Source organism: Aythya fuligula, chromosome 1 (genome assembly GCF_009819795.1).
Source record: "Aythya fuligula isolate bAytFul2 chromosome 1, bAytFul2.pri, whole genome shotgun sequence".
NCBI lineage: Eukaryota > Metazoa > Chordata > Aves > Anseriformes > Anatidae > Aythya > Aythya fuligula.
Window position 1 is genome coordinate 152,328,419 of NC_045559.1, and position 22,670 is coordinate 152,351,088.

The following is a 22,670-nucleotide window of genomic DNA, read 5'->3' on the forward strand; positions in this document are numbered from 1 at the left end:
CGTGCTTTTTATTCCATCAAATTCTGCCTCAGCTTTCAGCCAATTCTGCCTTAGCATATACCTATCAAATTGTGTATCAGCAGAGCAAAAGAGGCTAAAAACCCACTACCTATACCTGAGCCTGGAAAAAAAAAAAAAAAAAAAAAAAAAACCACAGCAAAACACAACCAAATTGCTGTTGCTGCCATCCCTGGATGTGTGAGAGGGCAGCTATCCACCACGGGAGCTGTGCAGAGGTCTTGCCTTTCGGCATGGCCTGCTTCCCCCTGCCTGTCCCCGTCACGGTGGAGAAAGAGCACGTTCCTGCCCCTCGTTCCTGGAGCAGAAAAATCCAATTTTCTCAGCACCGCTGAAAAGCTCCGAGCAGCGCTGATCTTTCCTAATGAAAAGGCTGAGGGCCACCTGAAAATAAGGACTGCTGCTGCCAGTTTCCTCTGTCTCGGTGCGGTGAAGTATGTATTCCAGGGCAAACATCACAGCAGAGCTTGAAAGAAATATACTCCAATGTAGCACGGGAAGACTTGACTTTTCAGGACCTCAGGAGGAAATTTTTGCAAGACCAATTACACGTGTTTGCAGAACGTGTTTAAAGAACAAGGTACTTCACCCTGCTGAAATGATCTCACTATCTTAGGCTCCAATCTGATGGGTACAGAGCAGCGGCAGCTCCTGAAGATATGAACCTGACTGAGATCATTTACAGCCCCGTGAAGGACACCAGTGCAGAGTCAAATACCATCATATCTAGAATGTCACTCTGGCAAGATTCAGCCCTTGCTCCTTAAAAGATAACCAATATGTACTTACCAGTCTCAGATAACTTTATTCAATGCTAAAAGACTACCCTGATATCCATCTTTACAAGCTTCTGGGACCAGCAGGCCATAGTAAATCCCCCCAGTTTTCCTGAGGATGGACACCACAGCCACACAAGATCAGTAAATACACAGACTTTAAATGTTTAATGCAGCTCAGCTATGCACCGCTGACCACACAGCCTTACATGACATAGTGATAAACAGTTTCTACATTTTATCTTACCTCACATGGCACGTCCACCCGCATTTCTGTTTAGATTAATATGTATACTTTGAGTAACAGCTTAATTAACTTGTTAAACATTTAGAAAGTCTCTAGATGAATGGTATGTAAATGACCTCCATAGATTTCTACCCCACATTTTTTCTACCTCCAGTCTTACTCAGAGAGAAAAACATGGGCAGTACAAACATCACATCTGAATTTCTTTTACATTTACAAGGTACTTTTCAGATTTCTGGTTGAAGCTGTCACTGGAGAAAGATGAAAAAGATGACGTGAAGCAAAAATAGAATAAAAGGAAGAATAATAAATAAAATGAAGAAAAAAAATTAAGAATTTAAAAATATACTCCACGATGCTGATAAACAGAACTGACTCCCTTAAACTATGCTAGAGATTGCCCCGTATCCCTAGAACAGGAAAATAAATAACTAGTGCACTGGACCAGAACAGGAGAAGACAAAAAGTGCAAAGGGGTTCCTGCTTTTTAGTTCCCATTCAGGAAATGCTGCATCTTTTCTAGGATTTTTGCCTGAGCTCCATACCAGAGCTGGACATGTTGAACCAAAATGCAGAAGCTTTCTGTATAATAAAAAACAAATTAAGAGAAAAAAAGATGTGTTCTAAAAGACTATTTTTATGACTACCTTAATTCCTTTTGAAGTTTATGGAAAAATGTATGGATTTCTAGCTTTATGCGTTAAACACTGTGACCACGGAAATGCAAAGGTATCTATCCATGGTAACATTTCCTAATCATCAGAGGAATCTTAGGTTTGAAACCACCTTTATCTTCTTCTTTTACACACAGTTTATTCCCTCCTGCTTTTCTGAGGGTGCTTCTGACACTTGTCATAGTAGCTCAAAAAGGAAAGCCTGTAAAGTGGTAAGGATACTAGGGAAAATGATGATACAAATATTATCAGAAGGTCAGGAAAATAAGTATTCTTCACTTCAGACTTCCAAAAAATTATGATAACAATCTTGCCAAAAGACACAGTAGAATAGTTCTGGGAAATATGAAGTACCAAAAATAGCAGTTAAATCCATTAGATTGTTTATAAATTCATATGCATCTATTACTAAACATTATTTTGTAATGCAGCTTGCAAACTTTGATTGCCTGCAGTGAAGGCTGTCTTAACTTGAAGTTTCCTCAACTAGGGAAAGAATTTATTCTGAGTTTAACTATCAAGACTGTTTCTAGCCCTTTAACATAGTTTCTTGGATATTTAATGTAAAATCCTCCATAGTTACAAATCACTTCAGCTGCAGAGAATAAGAAAAGAGACAGAGTGTTCTCCAGTCTGGTGCTGAGCCTCTCAGACACGAGGACGAGAGGAAGCAAAGCTACAGAATCATCAAGTGCAAACATGCAAGCTGAAATGTTTATTTAAAGCTTTCAATTCTTGAACCAAAGCAACGGGAGAAAAAGAGGTATCTATTCTACACTTTTATTATGTGTATATATATATACAAGCACTTCTTTACTACATTACTACCTCACCTTAAGAAATTTAGGTTGAAAGGATGTTTCACTTTTTCCAGACCCCAATTTCTTACATTTTGGTAGTTTTAAAAATAAAATTAACATTATGGGTTAAATCAACAGCACGTGCCCTGTCTGTAGGGCTCTATCTTTTCCCTGTGGAATTCAACAAATACACACCAATGAAGATGTGCCTGTACCTGTATACATAGATAAAATGTGTCAAGAGAAATATATATATATATATATATACAAAAATAAGTAGGTTTTTGCAAAGTTTAAACTTTCCACATTTTGCTCTTTGCAACATGAAAATTATTGCAGCTTCTCGGGTAAATCCATACCTACCAGCTGTAAAACCCACACCACCGTGATACAAACGAGTCATTCCAGTTTGCCAATTAATTGCATTTAATATTCAGTTTTGTAAGCTAGATTGTGTAAGGATTTAATTAGTTAAGCAACAACTCCCAACTAAAAAAAAAAAAAAAAAAGTCTTAAAATCGTTTTTTCTAAATGAGTAGATGTTAAAGAGCTTATTGGAAGTCCCACTGCAATTAGGTGCCTGAGTCATGAATTATTTTGCTGTACAGAACAGCGTATGGCCTAATTGCGGGACGAGGGATCTAACGTTTCATTCGAGGCTTTGACATGAACTCCCTATATAGCCTTCGGGAAACAAACTCTGCAGATGGGTAGGCTGAGGATAACTGTCCGGTTAATTGTACTTACTCATAGGACATCAAATTAAATAATAATTGTAAAATGACTTGAAGAATAATATTAGTATAATAAATAACCACCACACCACATTGCTCTTGAGAAGACTTCAGAAACTATCCTTGCTCTTGTACATGAAACCTGCTGGTAATAATCACCTCAGCTTAAATTAAATACTTTAAAGGCCAATTCAGTTCACTGGTTGTTGTAGTCCACTTACACTTTCCAGTTTGGTTTCAAGGTCTAACTGAAGTCTTGGCCAATCCTAGTTTCACTGAAATTGTCTGACAGGCTCACCTTTGTTCCTGTGCCTAGGTAGTATTAGAGGAAATAGTTGTCTTCCAACCAAAAGCCCAAGAAACAACAACAAAACCCAGTGCAATGAAGCTATATATACATACATACATGTTTATGTGCACACACACACAAATTCACATATGTATTCACACACACACACAAATATATTTGCTTCCCAACTGTTCCTACAAGCACTTTTTACTTTAACATGTTATTTCTTGGTAGCTTTCAGCTGAGAACTTGCTAGGGACACGAATGCTGGATGATATTATCCTTTACATGTACTCAAAGGTGTACACCACCTCATAAACCTACATTCCTTTGCTGCAACAGATGATGTGTGTTATCTATGTATGAAGCGCACTGAAGAATTTTCCAGGCTACTTCCAGTCACGTCAGAGGTAAATTCTCATTTACAGAGGATTTTCCACATCTAAGATCTCACATGGGAACAGTACAATGACAACCTCCTTCCAGACGTTCAGCCTGCTTCTACGGGTCACTGCAGATAAAACCTCTGCTGGCAGCTCCATCACCTGCTTATATAGAAGAGCAGGACTACCTGAAAATTCAATAGCTTGCCAGCACGCCCCATGTGAGAAGAGATCACCATCCACTTTAACGTACCAAGCCAGTCCTAAAGAAAAATTACTGATCTTCAAGTTCCTTGGGAGACCTTTTCCTCAGCAAGTTCACAGAAGCCCATCCATGTTTAAACTGCATCCAATGGCATTACCAGTTCCCCTCAAGGAAAGGTTCTGGCACGGCAAGAGGCAGACAAGGAGCCCTTTTCGCACTGGGATGACAACAGGGAGCCTATGACCCAAGTAACACCAGGTCTCACCCTTTCAGGCACTCGATAGCCTTTGCAAATAAAAGGTAGACCTTCACCTTAAAGAGTATACTATACCTTTCCCCAAGTATCTATCATTCCAATTCATGTCTAATGCTGAAATCAATTACCAACACTGAAAAGGCTTGCTGTGAACACATGCATACATATAGTATAGTATTTCAGTCCTTGCATCCCCTCTCTATACCACTCAAAGGTCTCATCTGATAGCAGCAATAACCATGAGCATAAAAGGCAAGGCAAGTGGTTTTACCTGACCTTCTTCTTCGTGACTAGTTCTCTTGTTTCTAACATGATACTTCCAAAGCAGCAGGAAAAATCAGGATGTCCTACAAACCTGAGGTTCTCACGGGTGCATCACTTTCACTTAGCTCCTGTCTCGTACTCAGTTTGTGTTGAAAGAAGTCAAGTTATCACAAAGACTACGAAGAGATAAGGCACAGTAGGGTTGCTTAAGTACAAAGCTCTCACTCAAAACCTGCAGAAACTCTAAAACTAACCATCTAGTTTAAAATAAATAAATAAAAGAGTACAGCTACTACCTGTAGCAATGGCTCAGCATTTTGAAAATTAGGCTGCATGCTGATGTCTTTGAACTTTGTATCCATAATTGAAAATTACTCTTAATGACTGTATTAGTTTTCTGACCTTAAGTATTTTCAGGCCATATGCCATGGTAATATAGTAATGTTTATCGCAATGGGCATGACTGGATGTGTCAAGGGTTTTGGTGCATACCACATGTACAACACGCAGAAGATACTACAGTTAAAAAGAACAGAAAATACTACAGAGTCTACCACTGATATTTGATTTTTATTTTAAAGTCTTCCAGGCGTAGCCACTTAGAATTAAATTTTCTACAAGGTGTCAGGGGATAAAACACATTAAGTGAGAGGAGTGCCAGCACGATGTGGGTTCAGTACCAAACCCTGCTAAAAGACTTCCTGAGTGATTTCTCACAAGTCCTTTAAACTCTGTATCTCTGTTCTCCACCTGGAAGAACTGCCATCAGCCTTCACCTCAGAGAGCCTAAGGCATGTCACCATCGTTGAGGCCTTCCATCCTTGGTCACCTGCACCCCAGCTGTTCTCAGCAACCTGCTACGTAACTGCACAAACCTTCAGTTTTTCTTTACAAGCATCCCGAATGTGTACATTAAGACAGATTCAGTGCCAACAGCAAGCTTGCCAGCAGAGATAGTAGAGCCTTTAGATGAGGTGTGCCTCAGAGCAGGAGCAAAGAACAAACACCAGAGTGGGGAGGAAGCCAGGGTTGCTACCTCACTTCAGCTGCGCAGGCTGGAGCAAACAGCAGAGCTCATGGTATCTTAAAACACTGACACTGAAGGATTTGTCCTCCTCCTCGCGTCTCCATACAAAACTTGCACAAGGTCAAGAAGCCTACCTACTCCGACAACGTGGGACTGAATACAACACTTTGCAAAGGCAATAAAAAAATGCATGCAGGCCCCTTGAACATCATACAGCAAGTTTACAGAGCCTATTTTTTTCACACTTCTAATTTACGAGATCGTGACCCTAGCAGGTGCTACCATTCATCTAGCAATACACGCTTTGTCACAAGAAGCTTCTCTCAGAACTGTACCTTTTGAAATGCAAACCTTCAGATGGATTACTGTAATGTTATAAAAGGTACTGTAAACTTTCTGCACGAGGAAGCACTGACAAGCAGGGGGAAGGAAAGATGCCAAATAGATTGGTACCACTTCAGATATAGCAAAGTGTATGTCTGTAGTTAGGTTAAAGAAAAACCTCTGAGACCAAAATTTTGTTAGTATCCCACCTGGAAAAGCAGAATCAACATCTAGCCCTTCTGCAAAGCACAGAATCTAGCAAGAAATGTATGTGGGTGATGGCAGGTCTACTTTCCTATAGATTTGGTCAATGCTGTACATAAAGCTCCAGTTTTTCCTTCCGCCTAGTACTCCTTCCCTCAACCACCCTCAGATCTGTAAATCTCCAAGCTATACAAATATGTGCAACTACTAGTTTATGTTGAGGAATTGACAACCATACCTACACAACTCAAGGTAGGCGTATATCTTATCACTATGAAAGCAAAGCAACTTAATGAGATTTTACAAAATTAACTAGAGCTCCTTCCATAAGTTAATGGCGACTTCAACCTCTTTATCCTTGTTAAATCTATAGAAAGGGGAACTCATTAGTGAATACACAAAGTAAAAACTTGGGCTAGCATATTCAAATGCATAAGCCCTTTAAAAGGGTCAAAAGACCACGGTTCCCGTAAGGCCTTGTTTCACTCTTCAAATTGAAAACGCTCTTATATTCCTTGAACCAACTCATAATCACTGATAAGAATCCAACTACAAAACTTATTTAAATAACTGTTCTAATAGGATTTTCTCTAGCTCGTTAAAATTACACTTTTACAGTCTTTAAGAACAGGCCTAACAATTAATTCAAAACCTTTTTAGTAGCATCACCTGCTTCTGAAGGATCAGAATTTAGGAGAGCCACACAGCTTCTTCTCAACATCAAGCTAAGAGCCTTCTCCAGTAACTCAGGGCTGCTGACATATTCCTTTAGAAATAGCTGCAGGATCACAAAATTCACAGATAGCACAGAACAGCCTGGGTTGTAAGGGACCCCAAACGATCACGAAGTCTGATCTCAAACACCTATGTCCCTGGGTAGGCTTAAATTCACCTCTGACAATTTGATTGCTACTATCTGCATCGTCTGTACAATCAGGCACTGCATGTGGCTATAAACTGCATTTCCACAGTGCCTTTTACTTATGTACTTTTAAAGAACTTGACCTTTTGCGATGAACTTAGCTCCAAGTCACCTAAAGCTTCAGAAAAAAATAAAAACTGGATTAAGCAGCAACCAACCTGGCATCAATTTCTGTTCTCCCATCAGTCCCCACGTAGAAGAAGCTCAGGCAGATGGATACCAGAGCGTATGTGACGTGGCACAGCCTGAAGAGAATTTGAGAGCCTTGCACGAAGCAGAGGCTTCCTTGTTACCCTAGTAACCACAGAATAATACAGCTTAATGTCCTTCAAGCTAATAAAAATACCCTACACTGCTTCTAAGAAAACTTCGCAAAAATGCTCTGCTGAGACAGATTTTCCTCACAACTGTAGTATTATATGACAACTCTGGGTATTATTTGTAAGATGGGCTATTTTGCAGAAACTCTAAGTGAGTGGCAACACAAGAATACCGAACCCAGAGAGGAGACAGAAATCTGACTTTTATCATTTTGTCTTTTACTTTAGAAGCAGTATTATGATTTCATATCCTTTTGATTATATTCAAGGCCTCTTTCACCAATGTAAAATTTGTCTTCAGCAAAAGAAGCCCAAGAACTTCTGGGTTACAGGTCCAACTGCTTCATTAGCAGATGCTCTGGAAGCCTCTTCCCTCCTGCTGAGTTTCTACCAGAAACTCTGACTCCTGACTTGAGAAAGAAAACCATTCTGCCACGACCACAGAAAGTTGGTAGCCCTCACCTTAAAGAGTAACTTATTTAATTACCATAAGCTTGGTTTAAATAATTTGAATGTTCAGTCGGACTGCTTTGGATGAACAGAGCACCAAGAATGTTTCTTCTCCACAGTTTTCAGAAGTGGCCTCTGTGTTTAACAATTCAGCTCCTTAACTCCAGAAATAAAATGCACATCAGCCAGTTAAGTGAAACTGTTTCCATATCTAAAGATTAATAATATATAAATTATGACCTTCCAAAAATCTTGTGGGTTTTTTTTTTTGGTTTCGTTTTTTAAAAATGCTTTGGTTCACCAGGTATAAAGTAGTGCCTCCCAGCACACTACTGCTATGCTGAGAATACCAAGTATGATTAACTAATAACCTCTCTTCTATGTTGAGTATAAACCTCTGAAATAAGTTTCTCAGGAACTTATTCTTCCTGCGTAAAGACAAGTACCCATTACAAAAAAATACCTCACGAATTATGTTATTCTAAATCAGCATCCTGAATATGTTGGAAGACATTGAACAAAAAGTTCAACCATCCTAGCATCCAGAACTTTCCTAGGAAGAAATTAATACCTATAAAACGATACCAGATATAAGGTATCAGGTACATAGAATAGTAAAATGTAAATACTTTCTTCCTTATGTATATCTCAAATCCAATATTTGTGTAAGTATTAAAAATGACGTCAGCCAGAATGAGGAACTTGGGCATACTCAACAGCCCAGATGTTATTTATGTTTCAACTCATGTACAAATGTTAATTTCTTTGGGTCTGGCCTAGGTTATAAAGGAATAAAAGCTGCCTTTTCCCAGACACGTTTTACTAACACGATGGACAGATGTTTTATCATCTATGAAGACAGACCGTGGTGTCTTCCCCAGAAGAGTCAGAGCCCACGGCTGCTGGCACAGCCAGTTTGTGGGATGCTGCAGTCAAATAGGTGGTAGCTTGGTTGACAAAAAGGATATGTTTTGCTAGCTCGTGGTGAGAACTCGTGCATCTGCATGAAACGGGAAGGAAAAGAAAGAAAAGACTTTTCAGCAAAAGACCATACTGTTCAGACAGAGAGAATTTTTTTCACAGGAAAGAAAAAGAAGCCAAGCCAACCTCAACCATTTAAGATGTCACAAATTCCGACATGGACACCACTCTCAGTATTGCTTAAATTAGTGAGGAAAATGATTACATTTATCTGAAGTGGGATCAAACAATGTGGCTTTATACTGGCTCAACTAAACTTGTTCAGAAAGTAATTTGGTGATGAAATTTTCATCCAGGAAGGATGGCAGTTTGTGTACTTAACACTCAAAATGCTAAGAAGTCATTTGAAAAAAGTTGGATTTCTTTTAAGAAAGAGTCTATATTTGAAGGAACCACACACCCAGTGTCCATAACACCTTCTTTGTTGAATCACTAATTGGTAACCAGAATTTCCTGAAAATAGTCCACTAATTATTTTTTCCACATTAAGTCGTCCTATGCAGAAAGGCCATTTCAATTAATATGAAGGTGTGCGTGGGGGTGTGAAGCCCAGGCTGTTCCCAGTCCTTTTAATCTAACCGCGTTTCTTGCTGACAGACGAAGTCTTTCAAAGGAAGGTGTTTTGATCATCTCTGGGAGAAGAATGTAGACTTCAATTACCGGCCCAATTATCCCAGCTAGGAAGGCAATACAATTGCTTAATTTTAGAATAATAAGTGACTTTCAAGGTGAGCCTTTTCAGCTTTCATCCAAGACTGAGCTTTCCATTGTCCCCCTCCAGAAGACTGAGCTGCCACGACGGTAGTCACTTTTTTTTTTTTGGAATAAAAGCCAGCTGCAGGAGAATTCAACGTCTTTTGAGTTCAGTGATTTGCCACCTGTAGGTGACTTGTCCTCTTTCTTGACTGTGCTTATGTCAATGTTAAAAAAAAAAAAAAACACAACTTTTTATTTTGGGTATACTTCAGCCAAATACAGTTGCTACAATTGGAACAGGATAAAAAATAAATATACAACATCCTGCAATAAACGGCAAATTATATTAAGTGATCAAGTTCTTGAGAGTTCATGTAAGGAATATGGGGTAGCACTAGGGGATACATCAGTAATCCCTGCAGTACATGGCATGTATGACACCCTCCCTCCTTCTTCCTTACCCATAGCAATCCTGACCTTCTAAGTTCAAGTATCCTGACCTCAACTTTCTGCACAACTCATTTGCTTTTTCAGAACAGAGTTGTGAAATTTTGGTCAATTTTGGTAGGTAAAAACAGAATTATGTGAATTTGTTTAATCAAAGAATTACGTAAGGGGAAAGAAGACAAACATTTCCATCATCAGATCAGATCATCACAATGCTAATCATGAGCTTCTTGTGACAGAATGCTTAGCAGATAAATGTATTTGAACATGTCCACTTCAGGAGGATGACTGGGGGTTTGTAACATCTCCCAGTGTCAGTCACTTCCTTCCTTTGAAACAGGACCCCAGTTTTAGTTACATATTCATTCACCTCATGTGTCCCAGATAAAACCGTTACCGTTGCCCTGTAGCTGAACACTGGGGAATTACAAATGTAACTGACAGTGCAAGTGAAAAAGATGCAACGAGCCTTAGCTCCAGCCCATCAGGAGGCTGTCCGAGGACTGCATTTGCTCACTGTGGTTCTTGAAAACCACCCCAGCACAGGTGCAGAGCAAGTCCAGCAATCCTCCTGTTTGCTGAATCAGAGGTCAATGCAGAACACAAAGTGTAAGGCCTGGAGGCAGCAGGGCTATTTCCACAATAGCTGCAGATCTTTAAGTAAAAACTGGTACTTGGAGTGGTAACAGGAACAGCATTTCTTGCCAACGGTTGCTGACAGACTCATCTGATGAGCAGATTCAGCATCTGAATGTGGTTGCTATGAAATCTGGTTACAGAGAGTGCTAGAAGTAAAAGGGTTAGAGGAGGTTTGACTAAAAGCTGCTAGATGGTAAACAGATTCTTCAGGGATTTGCAGCAGCTACATAACAGCACAGTGATACTTCAGCAAGTGACGGAGGCTTCACAAACCCAGCTGGAAAGTCTATAATGTGCCAGATAGAGATCGTTAGATATCCATTCAAATAGCATAGGAAAAATTACGATCCAATCCATGATATTATTATTAAAGGCAGCCCAGTGTTCCTCAAACCTAATCCCATCACGACATAACCAGATGTTCACCCCACTGAAAACAGGGGGATTAGCTTCCCCACAATTTGAATAAAATTTAGGAATATCTGGATCCAGCTAAATTAGCTACATTTTCTGCAATGTGATTGAGGATCAAAGAGCAGAAGGCCGCTGCTTATCTCACACGGCCAACCTATAACTACTGGAGAAGCAGATGACAGACAGCCTGCTAAGAATCCACAGCTTTTAATGTTAAGTGAGGCTGCCAATATCCAAGCTAGGGGAAATACAAAGAGACACATGTGAAGACTAGTCTACCAACTTTCCTCAGATTTGATATTTGACTTTAAAAGCTGTGGGCTCTCAACAGGCTATCTTGATATCATCTGCTCACCCAGTTTCTTCCTACTAAAGAGTCTACCATCCCTCAGACAGCTGTTTGTTCAAGGATAGCCACCCAAGTAGATTCTACTCCAAATACAGTTTATTAATCAGCAACCTGTGCATAAAACTTGCTTTTAGAGAAGGAAGACATCTGAGAATGGTTAAATATATTCTTATGGAAGCAATGAAGTTTATCCTAGTGACTGACAGTAAATCACATAGTGGAAACACAATTTTAGAAGGAGAGAAAGAACTCTTGGCTGTCCAAAGAGAAAGGCTTCCCCATTTTGCATTGGCAAGTCTCTGGATCATGGCATTCTGGGTTTATTAATACTTAAACCCAAAGAAACCTCAGCCAGGAAAGGGTCCCATGCAGTTCTGAAGCGTAATAAAGCACCACAGGCTAGCTGATCAGCTCCAGGTAAAGGAACTGTCAAGCCCATGCCATGGGCCTTGTGATCATCAACCCTCTGGTCTACTTGCTTGTCTGTACTAAGAGTGATCACACAATCGTGTGGTGGAATTTCACTGCTTAAAACATTTCAAAACATTAAATAGATCTGAAAAATAAGGAGGTGAATGAGGAAAACCATTCTGGTGGCAAGCATCGCTAGGCCTGAGGTAGGCAGCACACTAGGCCTCCAGAAGGATTTAGGCGGCCATGTCCGAGAGACTGCTCCAGAGACCCGCTGCCAACCCGCTTCAGCTCCTGACAAGCAGCATATATCTCAGGCTTTTTTTTTTTTTTGCTGAAGCGATACAGCTGCTTTAAAACTGTGCTAGCCCAGCCGAGCCATGTGCTGGAACCGCAACAGGGTCACACTCCTCAGCTCTCGTGGGATTTGTAGATTAGGCACGCAGGCAGCTCAGCCCCTCGGGAGGCCTAATTCACTGAACGCTCCTCTGTGCGTCTACGAACGTGACAATGCTAAAACACTCGATAAAAAACACAGCAGATATCACTTCCATGCAAAACCATGGGAATAAGAAGTAGTGGCAATGCTGTTTCACGCATTGGACATGCATGTTCATCAGTCAGGGGAGTTTGTCACCTGCCTTTCCCAGAAGGCTGCCATAACCACTATGCTACAAGCAAAGCTGAGGGAAAAAAACAACACTCTCCAACCCTCCTGTTGAAGATGAGCCACTATTAAGGCATACGTAAACACTTGAAGGTAAACTCACAATTTCCAAGGGAACAACAGAAAAAAGATGAGGTGTACAAGGTAGTATGGACAGTGGCCTAAGGAAAAATACCAGAGACTGAAACCCAGAGATCCCCTGATACTGTTTATACGGAAAAGTCACTGCAAAATGCAAAATCAATATCCCAAACACTGAACAGTCACCAGAAGACTTCACTCACCCAGGTGACTGCAACATTTCAGGCAAAGCTCAACTGTTCCTCCATTACTGCACAGTGGTTCCCATTTATTTCCTCACTATTAGACTTTTTAAGTGTTTTAATTAGTGAGAGAGCCTGCCTCTGAAGAGGTGGGATACTACATGAGTAAGGAGATAGCTCAAGGAGTTTGCTGCAAGAGGACCACACACCTCAGAGCACAGCAGACTCCTAAAGCTCTTTTGCAAGAGCCATTTCCCATTTAAGTTCCTCCCTATTTCTCAATGAAAGTGAGAAAAGAGAAGGCTGAAACTGAATGTAAAAAAAAAAAAAAAAAAAAAAAAAAAAAAAAAAAAAAAAAGGAAGGGGGGGGAAAGCATCTCCAGTGCATAGCATGTTCAGAAAATGAAAGCCAAGATTCGCTGCATCCATTCTGCTTCGGACAGCATCCTGTACGCTTAGTACAAAAATGAAGCCATCCCTTCTTTGCCCCCAAGTCCCCTGCTGCATACTGAGGAGGTTATCTGTTAAAGACCCCACAGCTGATGAAAGAGGTTTAAGCTGTACTACATCGATTCCCTCTCCCCACAAAACCTTATCAACACGCAAGGAAAAGCGATGGGAGAATTCACTCCAAGTCGCTGCCTGGCTTCTGGTTGCAGCTCGCAGCGCTAACCCAGCAGAAGGTGACTCATGCTCCTCTCTTCCAGGCATCGTAGGGAGTAACCTGCATGTCAGCCACAAGGAATCTGACTGCTTTTGAGGCAGGCAGAGCAGATGCCTTCCTTAAGCAGTGAGACAGAGAACCCGGGTTTGGTCAGACTCCGAGGCACTCAGACTAGTTAGGAGATTTTTATTTATTTTTTTGAGGCTATCAAAGGCATCTGAGAGAATGCTCCAGAAGAAGCCATGCAAGGTGATCATCCTTCCAAATTATTTTCAAAAAGGCTGAACTCCTAATTAAAAAAATCACTACCAGCACCGAAACAAAAAGCCCACCACCTCTTGACCGGTTTTCAGTAAAATTACTACAGTGAAAGAGGAGCAAAAATGTGAACCTGGAGATTACCACTAGGAAAGCCCTTAACAACATTGAGTCTTTTTGGCAGTAGAAAATACACAGACTGAAAAAAAAAACTTATCTTCATAAAATACATTATAGTGGCAGTATACAAATAGGACTGCTGTCCTGTGGTTCACAAAACACACACCTGCAGGACTCCATGTCACGTCCAAGTAAAACACAGATGGGTGAACAAACAAACAAACAAAAAACAACAGATTTCCCCCTGTACCTTTTATAATTTTTTAGGGAAATAGGGTAAGAACAACTCTTCACATCCATTATTTTATTCTGACAAAAACAATTAAATTCTCAAATTTAAAACATGAAGAGGAAATTTCAGAAGAAAAGCACATCTTCAGAACAGATTTATGCATTTCTAAATGGTTCTTACCAAGTTCATGTCTTTCTGAAAGAAAAAGCATACAGGATTTTTTTTGCATATTTATAAAACGCTTTAAGTAAGATTTTGCAAAGCGGTTAAAGATGTTTTAGCAATGTGAGAAACTGCAAGCAGATCCACTCCAAGGAAAGTAGGTTGATCGGTCTTGGCTTATCCTCTATGCTGTGAAACGTATTAGGAGTAAGAGGGCAAACAGCACAAACATTCTCCTAGCAAAACCAAAACTAGCTTGTCACAGCAGGCTCCCTTATAGCCCAGACGTGATCTATGTGGCTATTTCTTGAAAGCATCTTTTCTTGCAACTCATCAGAAACCCAGGACTGAAGCTTTTCTTCACAACGCTCAGAGCGCTTCAAGTTCAGTGCCCTTATCCAATTCACAGGGATCCAATTCATTTCCAGTTCAAATTAAATTGCCATGTGAGTATCAACTCAATCACAATCTCAGACACCATTCATCTTTAGTTAAGGTGGCTGGCTACCTGTTAACCAGAACAGTAAGGGGAAGACATGAGAGTAGGGGGGTGGAAACAACACAAAACCACTAACCAACCAACCCTTACTTTCCAGAATTATTTTAGCACAAACAACGATCCTCATCGATTACATTCCAATACTTTAAAATGCTTTAGTCACGTCTCCTCGTTACCCCGATTTTTTGCAGAAGACAACAAGTACAACTTAAAAGAAGTTAAAGCTCTGTCTATGTGACCCGAGCAGTGTTTCAAAAACAAGCTAGTCAACTCTGAAAACATTTTTCCCTTTTTTGTCCTTCGCTAGATCTTTCATCTAGTCTAGCCTTTCATCTAACCAAGACAAGAATTAAACACCGTCACCACTGCACCAACTAATTGAGCTAGCCCCATGACGTTACTGTTGGGAAAGGATAACATGCTCCTATCACACCTTTAATTCTCTCGTCTAGACTAGGATTTAAGACAACACAGCTGCTAAAACACAACCCATCCACAAAGAAAAGCACTTGAGTTGTATCCGTCACTGTAACTGTACCTAGACTATACCGTTTGCCTTAATGCAGCAAAAACTGAAGACCACTCCTGTACTGGAAACCTCCAGCCAAGAAAAAAAAATAAGCAGGAAGCTAATGAATAAGAGGACATGAAGAAGCAGATAGCTATAGCTCTTGTTACCTTAATCACATAAATCTTTGTGCAAGTCACTACGTGCCAAGATAATTTAGCGCTGCAGTCCCAATTGCTTCCCAATTCTCTCTCAAAACGTTATCATCACATACCACCTACACAATTTACAAGGAGGGGAGGAAAAAAAAAAAAAAAAAAAGGAAGAAGTGTTTTAAACAACACCCGCAATATTTCTGAGATGAAATAACCAGTAACCACAGGTTTGTTCTTAGTTGCAAAAGAAATCTTGAAGTGAATTAAGTGAAAAACTAGAAAAGGAATGGATTTAATGATTTTTGGGATAGCCACTCGCTCAGATATTTCAAATTTTATTCATTTAAAAACTCTTAAAAATAGAATGACAATTGAAGTCTCAGTCCAAAGAGTTTGCCTGCTAACAGAAGAGTTTTAAGGAAACCTACTGTTATTCTGAATGTTTTATTTATGACCCAAACAACAAAATTTGTTTCTTACACATACTAGCCAACTGAAGAGCAGACAATCATAGTTATTTTGAAAGAAAACACACAAGTTACTGCCAACTGTGCTGGCTATATATAAAAAAAAAAAAAAAGTATTTAGAGAATTATTGTCCTCTACATATCAAAGGGAAAACAGAAAATCTGGTAAGCAGTGACTTTTTGGATAGAATTTTCCAAGTAATCATTGCAAAATCTGTCAAAACCCTAATTAAGCGTAATTAAGAGCAAGATAGAAAATATTGAGCCCCAAGCATTAACGTACAAAGTCCAAGTATTACTGTTCTCAACTATGAAAGCCATTGAAGTCACTGTTATATTTGCTCTTTAACATATTAAACTGCATTTTTACTATGCAGACGTGATCAAGTAGCACTGCAAGACTGAAAACAAACTTAAGAAATCTTGCCACATGCTGTTCTACTGTTTGACAATTTTAGCTATCCACATGTATTCACGCACCTCTGCAACAACACGAGCTGCAGCAGCAATTAAGACCTGAAGAGAGAAAATGATGCTGAGTGACACAGGCATGACTCTAAAAAAAATAAAAATGAAAAGAAATGCCGTTCTCTAAACTAGCACAAACTAAACTGAACGTGCATACAAAAGGAGCACGCATTTCAGTAAGTCTAAAAAGAACAGGTAAAAAGCAGGAGGGCCCAGGGAAGTGGTTGAGTCACCATCCCTGGAGGTATTCAAAAGAGGTGTAGATGAGTTGCTTAGGGATATGGTTTACTGGTAGACTCGGCAGTGCTAGGTTAACGGTTGGACTTGATGGTCTTAGGGGTCTTTTCCAACCTAAATGACTCCTGATGGATGATTCTGTGATTTGTTTTCAGTGCCCATATATGCAAACTGTCACATCATTTTACCTTTCAATGGAAAATAAATAAATCTAGGAAAATATCCACCTATATGATTAGCTGGTAAGGGTGGAAGCAGACAAAAAAAATTAAACATTAGAAGACTCTAGTTAAAGGCATTGTCTCAAATTTTCACAGCTTCCACAGAAAGTAACTCAAAGTAGCATGAATACTTCAGATCATCAAGAAAGGGAGCAGGGAAAGAAGAATCAAGAGAACTCTGCAAGTATGGAATTCAGTTAAAAAGCTTCTACAGGAAAACATTAAAGGTGGTATGTTCCAAAGATGCATGAACACTTTGAAATATTTGACTTTAAGACCAAGCTGAGCAATTTTAAAATAATCTTCTATGGCTTAAAATTGCACACTGTCAGAGATTTTTTTTTTTTTTTAGGGGATTGTCTATGTACGAATTCCACAGTTAAATCAAGAAACCTATAATTTTGTCTGACAGAATTATTTCATTAACTTCATATTAAAACAAAGGTAGATTGACTAAAAAAATAAATTAAAAAATCTACATTCTAAAGAGCCAGAAAGAAGTCTGGCAAAGTTGTTTGAAAACTACAAAGGGAAACTAAAGTTTAAGATGTTACTGTAAAACTTATTTAGTCCTGTACCCTGCAAACAGGTACTCTTTCCATTCTAAAGACTTTCTAGGGGATAGTCAATGTATCAGCTCACCAGTAAGACATAAGAAATGTCTGAACAGCTGAAAAACACGGTGTTACATAAAGGGTCAACTTGGTAAGACTGCCAACTTGTGTTTACTACTTTACATCTCCACAGATACATAAAATATTTGCATTTTCTTCTCACTCCATGAGATTCTCACCTGAGAAACAGCCATCTGTAGCATCCCCTCCAATAGGGGGGAAAAAAAAGAGAGACAAAGGGTCAGTGTTGGTCTTCTTTTACACTTGGTGATATTTTAACACAATGTCTGAAGCTTGCATCGTGTCCAAATCCCACCCAGTTTGCTGCATTTCCTCAGAAGTAGGTCCACCTGTTTGATGGGATTTTAAAGTCTGTTAATCCGTCCTTGCAATGAAGCGCTAAGTTTCACCTGACAAGCACACAAGGAAGGCCTGGCAGCTTGGCAAGCCATGCAACGGAGGATGTGGACCATGCTCATTACCTGCCCTGCCTTTTTCACTGAGAGATGAGTAATCAATCCACTGTGTCATGATTACTGGAAGAAAAAACGAAAACAAAAAAAAAAAAACCAACACAAACAACCCACCTCTTGCTAAAAAAGGACTGAAGGATTTCAGTCTCTTCGTATTTCTACCATCCTACATGGAGAGCATCTGTCAAAGTCCCTCCACTTTTGCATACAGTACTTTAGAAGGAATAATATTTTCCAAGTTTCACTTCAACTGCTTCTGCTATTTCTTCCTGGAAGGCTTGAGCCATACTCGTCATGAGTGTTGAAGCTGCATTTCTTGAATACTGCTCTACATGGTTCTTAAAATTAGACTAGCAGTTTCTTAAAAAGAGATGAAAAATACATAAAACCTGGAACCCTTGCCCAGATGACCTCCTGAGGTCCCTTCCAACCCAAACAATTCTGTGACACTGGTAAATTCACTGCTGTAAGAACTCTTTAAACCAGGTTGAAGAGCTAAAGAATAAATCCAACTATTTAATCCTTTCCCAACTCTATTGACAGTCATGTATGATCATATTGAGATTTAATAAGGAACTGGACCCTAATGTGCTAAGTGATCTTAGAGTAAAAAAATATTTAATTTTCACAGCACTAGGAAAACAACATTTTTAAACTAGACATTTGAGCAATTTGTAACTTCAAGTATAGTTTTGCAGACTTAATCACCATTAAGACACTAAAAACATCAATCATCATTGACTCGAGATGCAGATTTCACAATTAATACGTTTCAATAATTGCTTCTCGCGCGTGTTTTGAATTGCCACAGAGAATCCCTAGACTGGGAGGCAGATTTTCATCCTGGTGGTAAGCATTGCCACGAAGAACACTCAACTCAGCCACATTTCTGTGATATTTCATTGCAATATACCTATACTGGTTAGCCTGCACTTTCAGTCAAAATTGATGTTTTCTCGTCTTTGCTTCCTAGAGAAATTAGGCAATAGGTTATTTAGAAGTTTTATATTTACCTGTTTTCCCACTACTTGAAATAAAGCGTTTCCCAAAAGCACTGCCTGAAGTAAAATCTGGCGGATTCTCCGAAAGATGAGCCCAACAGTCCTGTCTTTAAAACACCGGTCTACAGAAACCACAACAAGTGAAGAACAGCGAACTGAGTTTGGAAGAATTTCCCCTCTGTGCTTCAGATTCTGCTGGAATAACAACACTTTTCTATTTCACGGGGTTCTCCTAAAAACGTCCAACAATCCTTAATATGTCCAGATTGAGAAGTTTCATTGAGGAAAGCTACACAAGTGCCAAGAGGACACAGTCGATGATGCTTAAGCATACCTCATGGGAATAAAACACCGGCAAAGTCACATCCAAAATTAAAATTCAGTATATGGTAAGTATCAGCAGGTTGGCTTCAGAGAGCTTTCTAATCACACAACAGACAAACACAACCGTGTTAGAAGTTATCCAACTCCGCTCCGAAACAACCAACCAACCAACCAACCCCCCCCAAAACCAACAAACCACTATTCCACACTTCTTAATCTACATCCTCGCTGTTTCTTTGCGAATCTCGCTATCTAACTGGGGTGTATCACCACCGATCTGTTTCATCTGACAGCTTCTGCTCTCACTTCACTGCAGACCTTCACCAGCATGGGCCCGCTCATCCAGGTCAGTCTTGTTCTCACCAGTAAAAAGTTTCTCCAGGAAACAGTTCAGTCCGCAGCAAAAGCTGAAGAGCTCTTTGCTGCCAAACCTGTTAATCCATTTTGGGAGGAGAGGAGGTCTCGGAACTGCAGTACCTACAAACGCACAGATAATGTTTTGTGTTTCTCACCAGCAGCCAGGAAAGCAGCACTCAGGTTCTGTACACAAAAAGGCTAAAGGGAACTTAGGAATCTCCTGATTCCACCCCTCACCCAGCAGCACAAGGCATCCCCTGCTTTGTGCATCCAAAGCTGGCAGCACCTGTAAAGGTGGGAAACTCCAGCCCACAGCGCTTCTAAAACCTCTCCCTTCTCCTCACCTGCCTGCTCAGCGCTGCTGGAGACGCACCTGAGCACTGACAGGGCTTCTCCACCGAGGGTGAAGTGCCCTGAGTTGTTCCCAGAGAAAGCCAGACAAAAAACGCTGCCTTTCCTTGGAAAAGCAGGTGGTTTACATTTCAAGCAGCATTTTCCAGGAAGGAACTTTAATTACCTGCTTGAAGGCTGCGGAGCCGTCCCCTGCTCTTCTTGTGAAAGCCGTGCACCACGCCTGACAGGGCTGCAAGGCTCCCACACCACACGGTACAAAAGAAATCCTGACTTTATAGTCGTGCCACTAGGAGACTCCTCTGCAAACTGGGAGACCTGGATTTCAGGCCTGTTTCTGAGGAAATTCATGCATTTTTTTTAATATTAAATAGCCGTTTAATGAGAACAGAAGCTAACCTGACAACAGCTATCTGTTGGACAGCCTCTAGGGACTGGCTTCAGAGCTAAGTAAAGGTCCACTTTTTCCCCTCTCTTTTGGCCATGTAAACATGTCACTCATTCCTGTGAAGTTAATCAACTTCCTCGGGAGGAATGAAGGGCTCCCTTAGCTTAATTTGGCCTGGTATGTGGTGGCCAGGCCAGGGAAGCAGAAAACTCAAGCCCGCATCTCTCAGCCTGCAGAGGGAATTTCCCCCCAGCTTTTCTACTTCTTGGGACAGTAACTACAACTATCCTCTAATTATCTCTAATTATGTAAGAGCATGGGAATTCTTCCATCAGAAAAAGTAAAAAATAGTAAGGACACACAAAATGCAAAGGCACCCAGCAGCTGGGGACCGGGTCAATCAGTTTCCAGGTACAATCAAAGTTCAGAGACTTTTATATCACGGTTTTGTACCCATATAAGCAAACACTGGCAGTTTTCAGGCACATCTCCTCCAAAACACCTAAGTAAATGAGACTGTGATTATTTCTCTCTCATTAATGCATTTGTGCAGCTGTAAATGATAACTTAGAACTCCCTGCACAGGTACATATCTGTACCTCTGCATTCTTCCAGTTACGCTTGCATCCTTCTTACTGGTTAAACGAACGGCACATCAGGTCTCAGACGCTGCCTTTGAACTTGCATCAAGTGGCAAAACAAAACAGCAGACCCCACAAACAGAAGACAAGGTAAGTTGACCAGGGAAGACCTGGTACACTTGCTGAGATCTTGTAATTCACTCTTTAGTATGGCACGTCGATATTATATTCCTTTCAACTGCACCTCAATTAAAAAAAAATAAATAAATCAGGACTGGCCAGAACCTGGATTTCAGCTGCTTTTGGATTGCTTTGCATAAGAGAAATTTAGCATTAAAATACTGCTCGGGTGTCTCTCACAAAGTAGCTCGCTGCCAGCCAGAAGTTGAAGTCTTGCAGTAAGAGCCCTGACAGCAGCAAGCGACGAGCGGCGTGCAGACCCACCCTGAGCAGTGCTGAGTCAATATAACCCTGCAAGTGTGAGTTGCTTTCTGTTCTGCTTCACCTACCTACAGGCTGGCAGCTCGGGTCTGGAGGCAGACGCTCCGCTGCGAGGCACGGAGCACGCTGAGAGAGCTGCAGCTCGCGTTCAGGCACTGACTGAATGCAGAGCAGCGATTAAACACGGGGAAACCAAAGGCATTTACCAAAGTCCACCTTAACTAGCAGGAGAAAAACTGGTCTGCTATAAGGCACACGTGAATGATGAGGATTGTGAGGATACAAAAAATGCATTTTCCCTACTAAGTTCAAGATAACTTTGTTACATCAGCCTTCAGACCCCCCCCCCCCGTTACAAAGTTAGGACATATATTAAGAAACGCCTCCTGTGAGGAAGTTGCGAGTCTCTGAAAATATCTGAGCTTCGCCTCCTCCCTCGCCTTTCCCCTGCTCACCCTGCTCCCCAGTTTCAAAACCCATCTTTTGGGGCCTCGGTCTGGAGCAGCAGCTCCTGCCACCAGCCCGTCAGCCCCTGCCAGCACTGCACGGCGGGCTGCAAACCCCAGGGCTGCGGTCCGGCGGAGGTTATTTACAGGGGTTTGCCTTTCAGGTGGCTGAGCCTCTGATAAAACTGGGTGTGTGGCAGAACCCCAATCCCTCTCCATAGCGGGGAAGAGACGTGGGGATGAGCTGCGGGCAGCATTTTTGCAGCTCGAAGGGTCGCTGCGATGTCAGCCCTGCAGGCTGCGGGGGCCTGGCCGGGACCTGAGCATCACGTACCAGTGTTTCACCCTGCAGCAGCAGGGCGATATTTGGGATACCCAGCGGCGCCTGCAAGGCCTGAACCTCACGGCCACCACCTCCTCAGCGAGGCACAGCCCGGTGGGATGCCGAGGGCAATACCTACGTGCCTAGGGAGCGCGGGACACCCCCACCCACCCTGATACGCGCGTGTAGGGTGGGACAGCGCCCCAAAAACCCCCTGGCAGGGCAGCTGGGGCCCCATCCCCGTCCTGCGAGGGGTCGTGCAGCCGCCCCGCGGGGCTGGCGTCGGGGAAGGGCCGCGCCTCGTCACCTCTTGACGCGGATGATCTGGTCGCGCATGGGTCGGATGTCCTGGAAGCTCTGCTGGTTGACCAGGCTGTAGACCAGGATGAAGCCCTGCCCGTTCTTGATGTAGAGGTCCCGCATGGAGGCGAACTGCTCGGTGCCGGCCGTGTCCAGGATCTCCAGCACGGAGGGCGACGCGTCCACCTCGATCTCCTTGCGGTAGAAGTCCTCGATGGTGGGGTCGTACTTCTCGATGAACGTCCCCGTCACGAACTGCACCGTGAGCGCCGACTTCCCCACCCCGCCCGAGCCCAGCACCACCACCTTGTACTCGCGCAT

The 22,670-nt window shown here is 41.5% G+C and overlaps 1 protein-coding gene across 1 annotated transcript in view; it reads right to left on the reverse strand.

Moving 5' to 3' along the window:
• Window positions 1–22,670, reverse strand: part of RAP2A (RAP2A, member of RAS oncogene family) — a 30,471-nt gene extending 7,801 nt beyond the window's left edge. Inside the window, exon 1 of the mRNA XM_032188382.1 lies at window positions 22,357–22,670. Within this exon, the coding sequence (XP_032044273.1) occupies window positions 22,357–22,670 (314 nt within the window). The remainder of the gene's footprint in view (window positions 1–22,356) is intronic.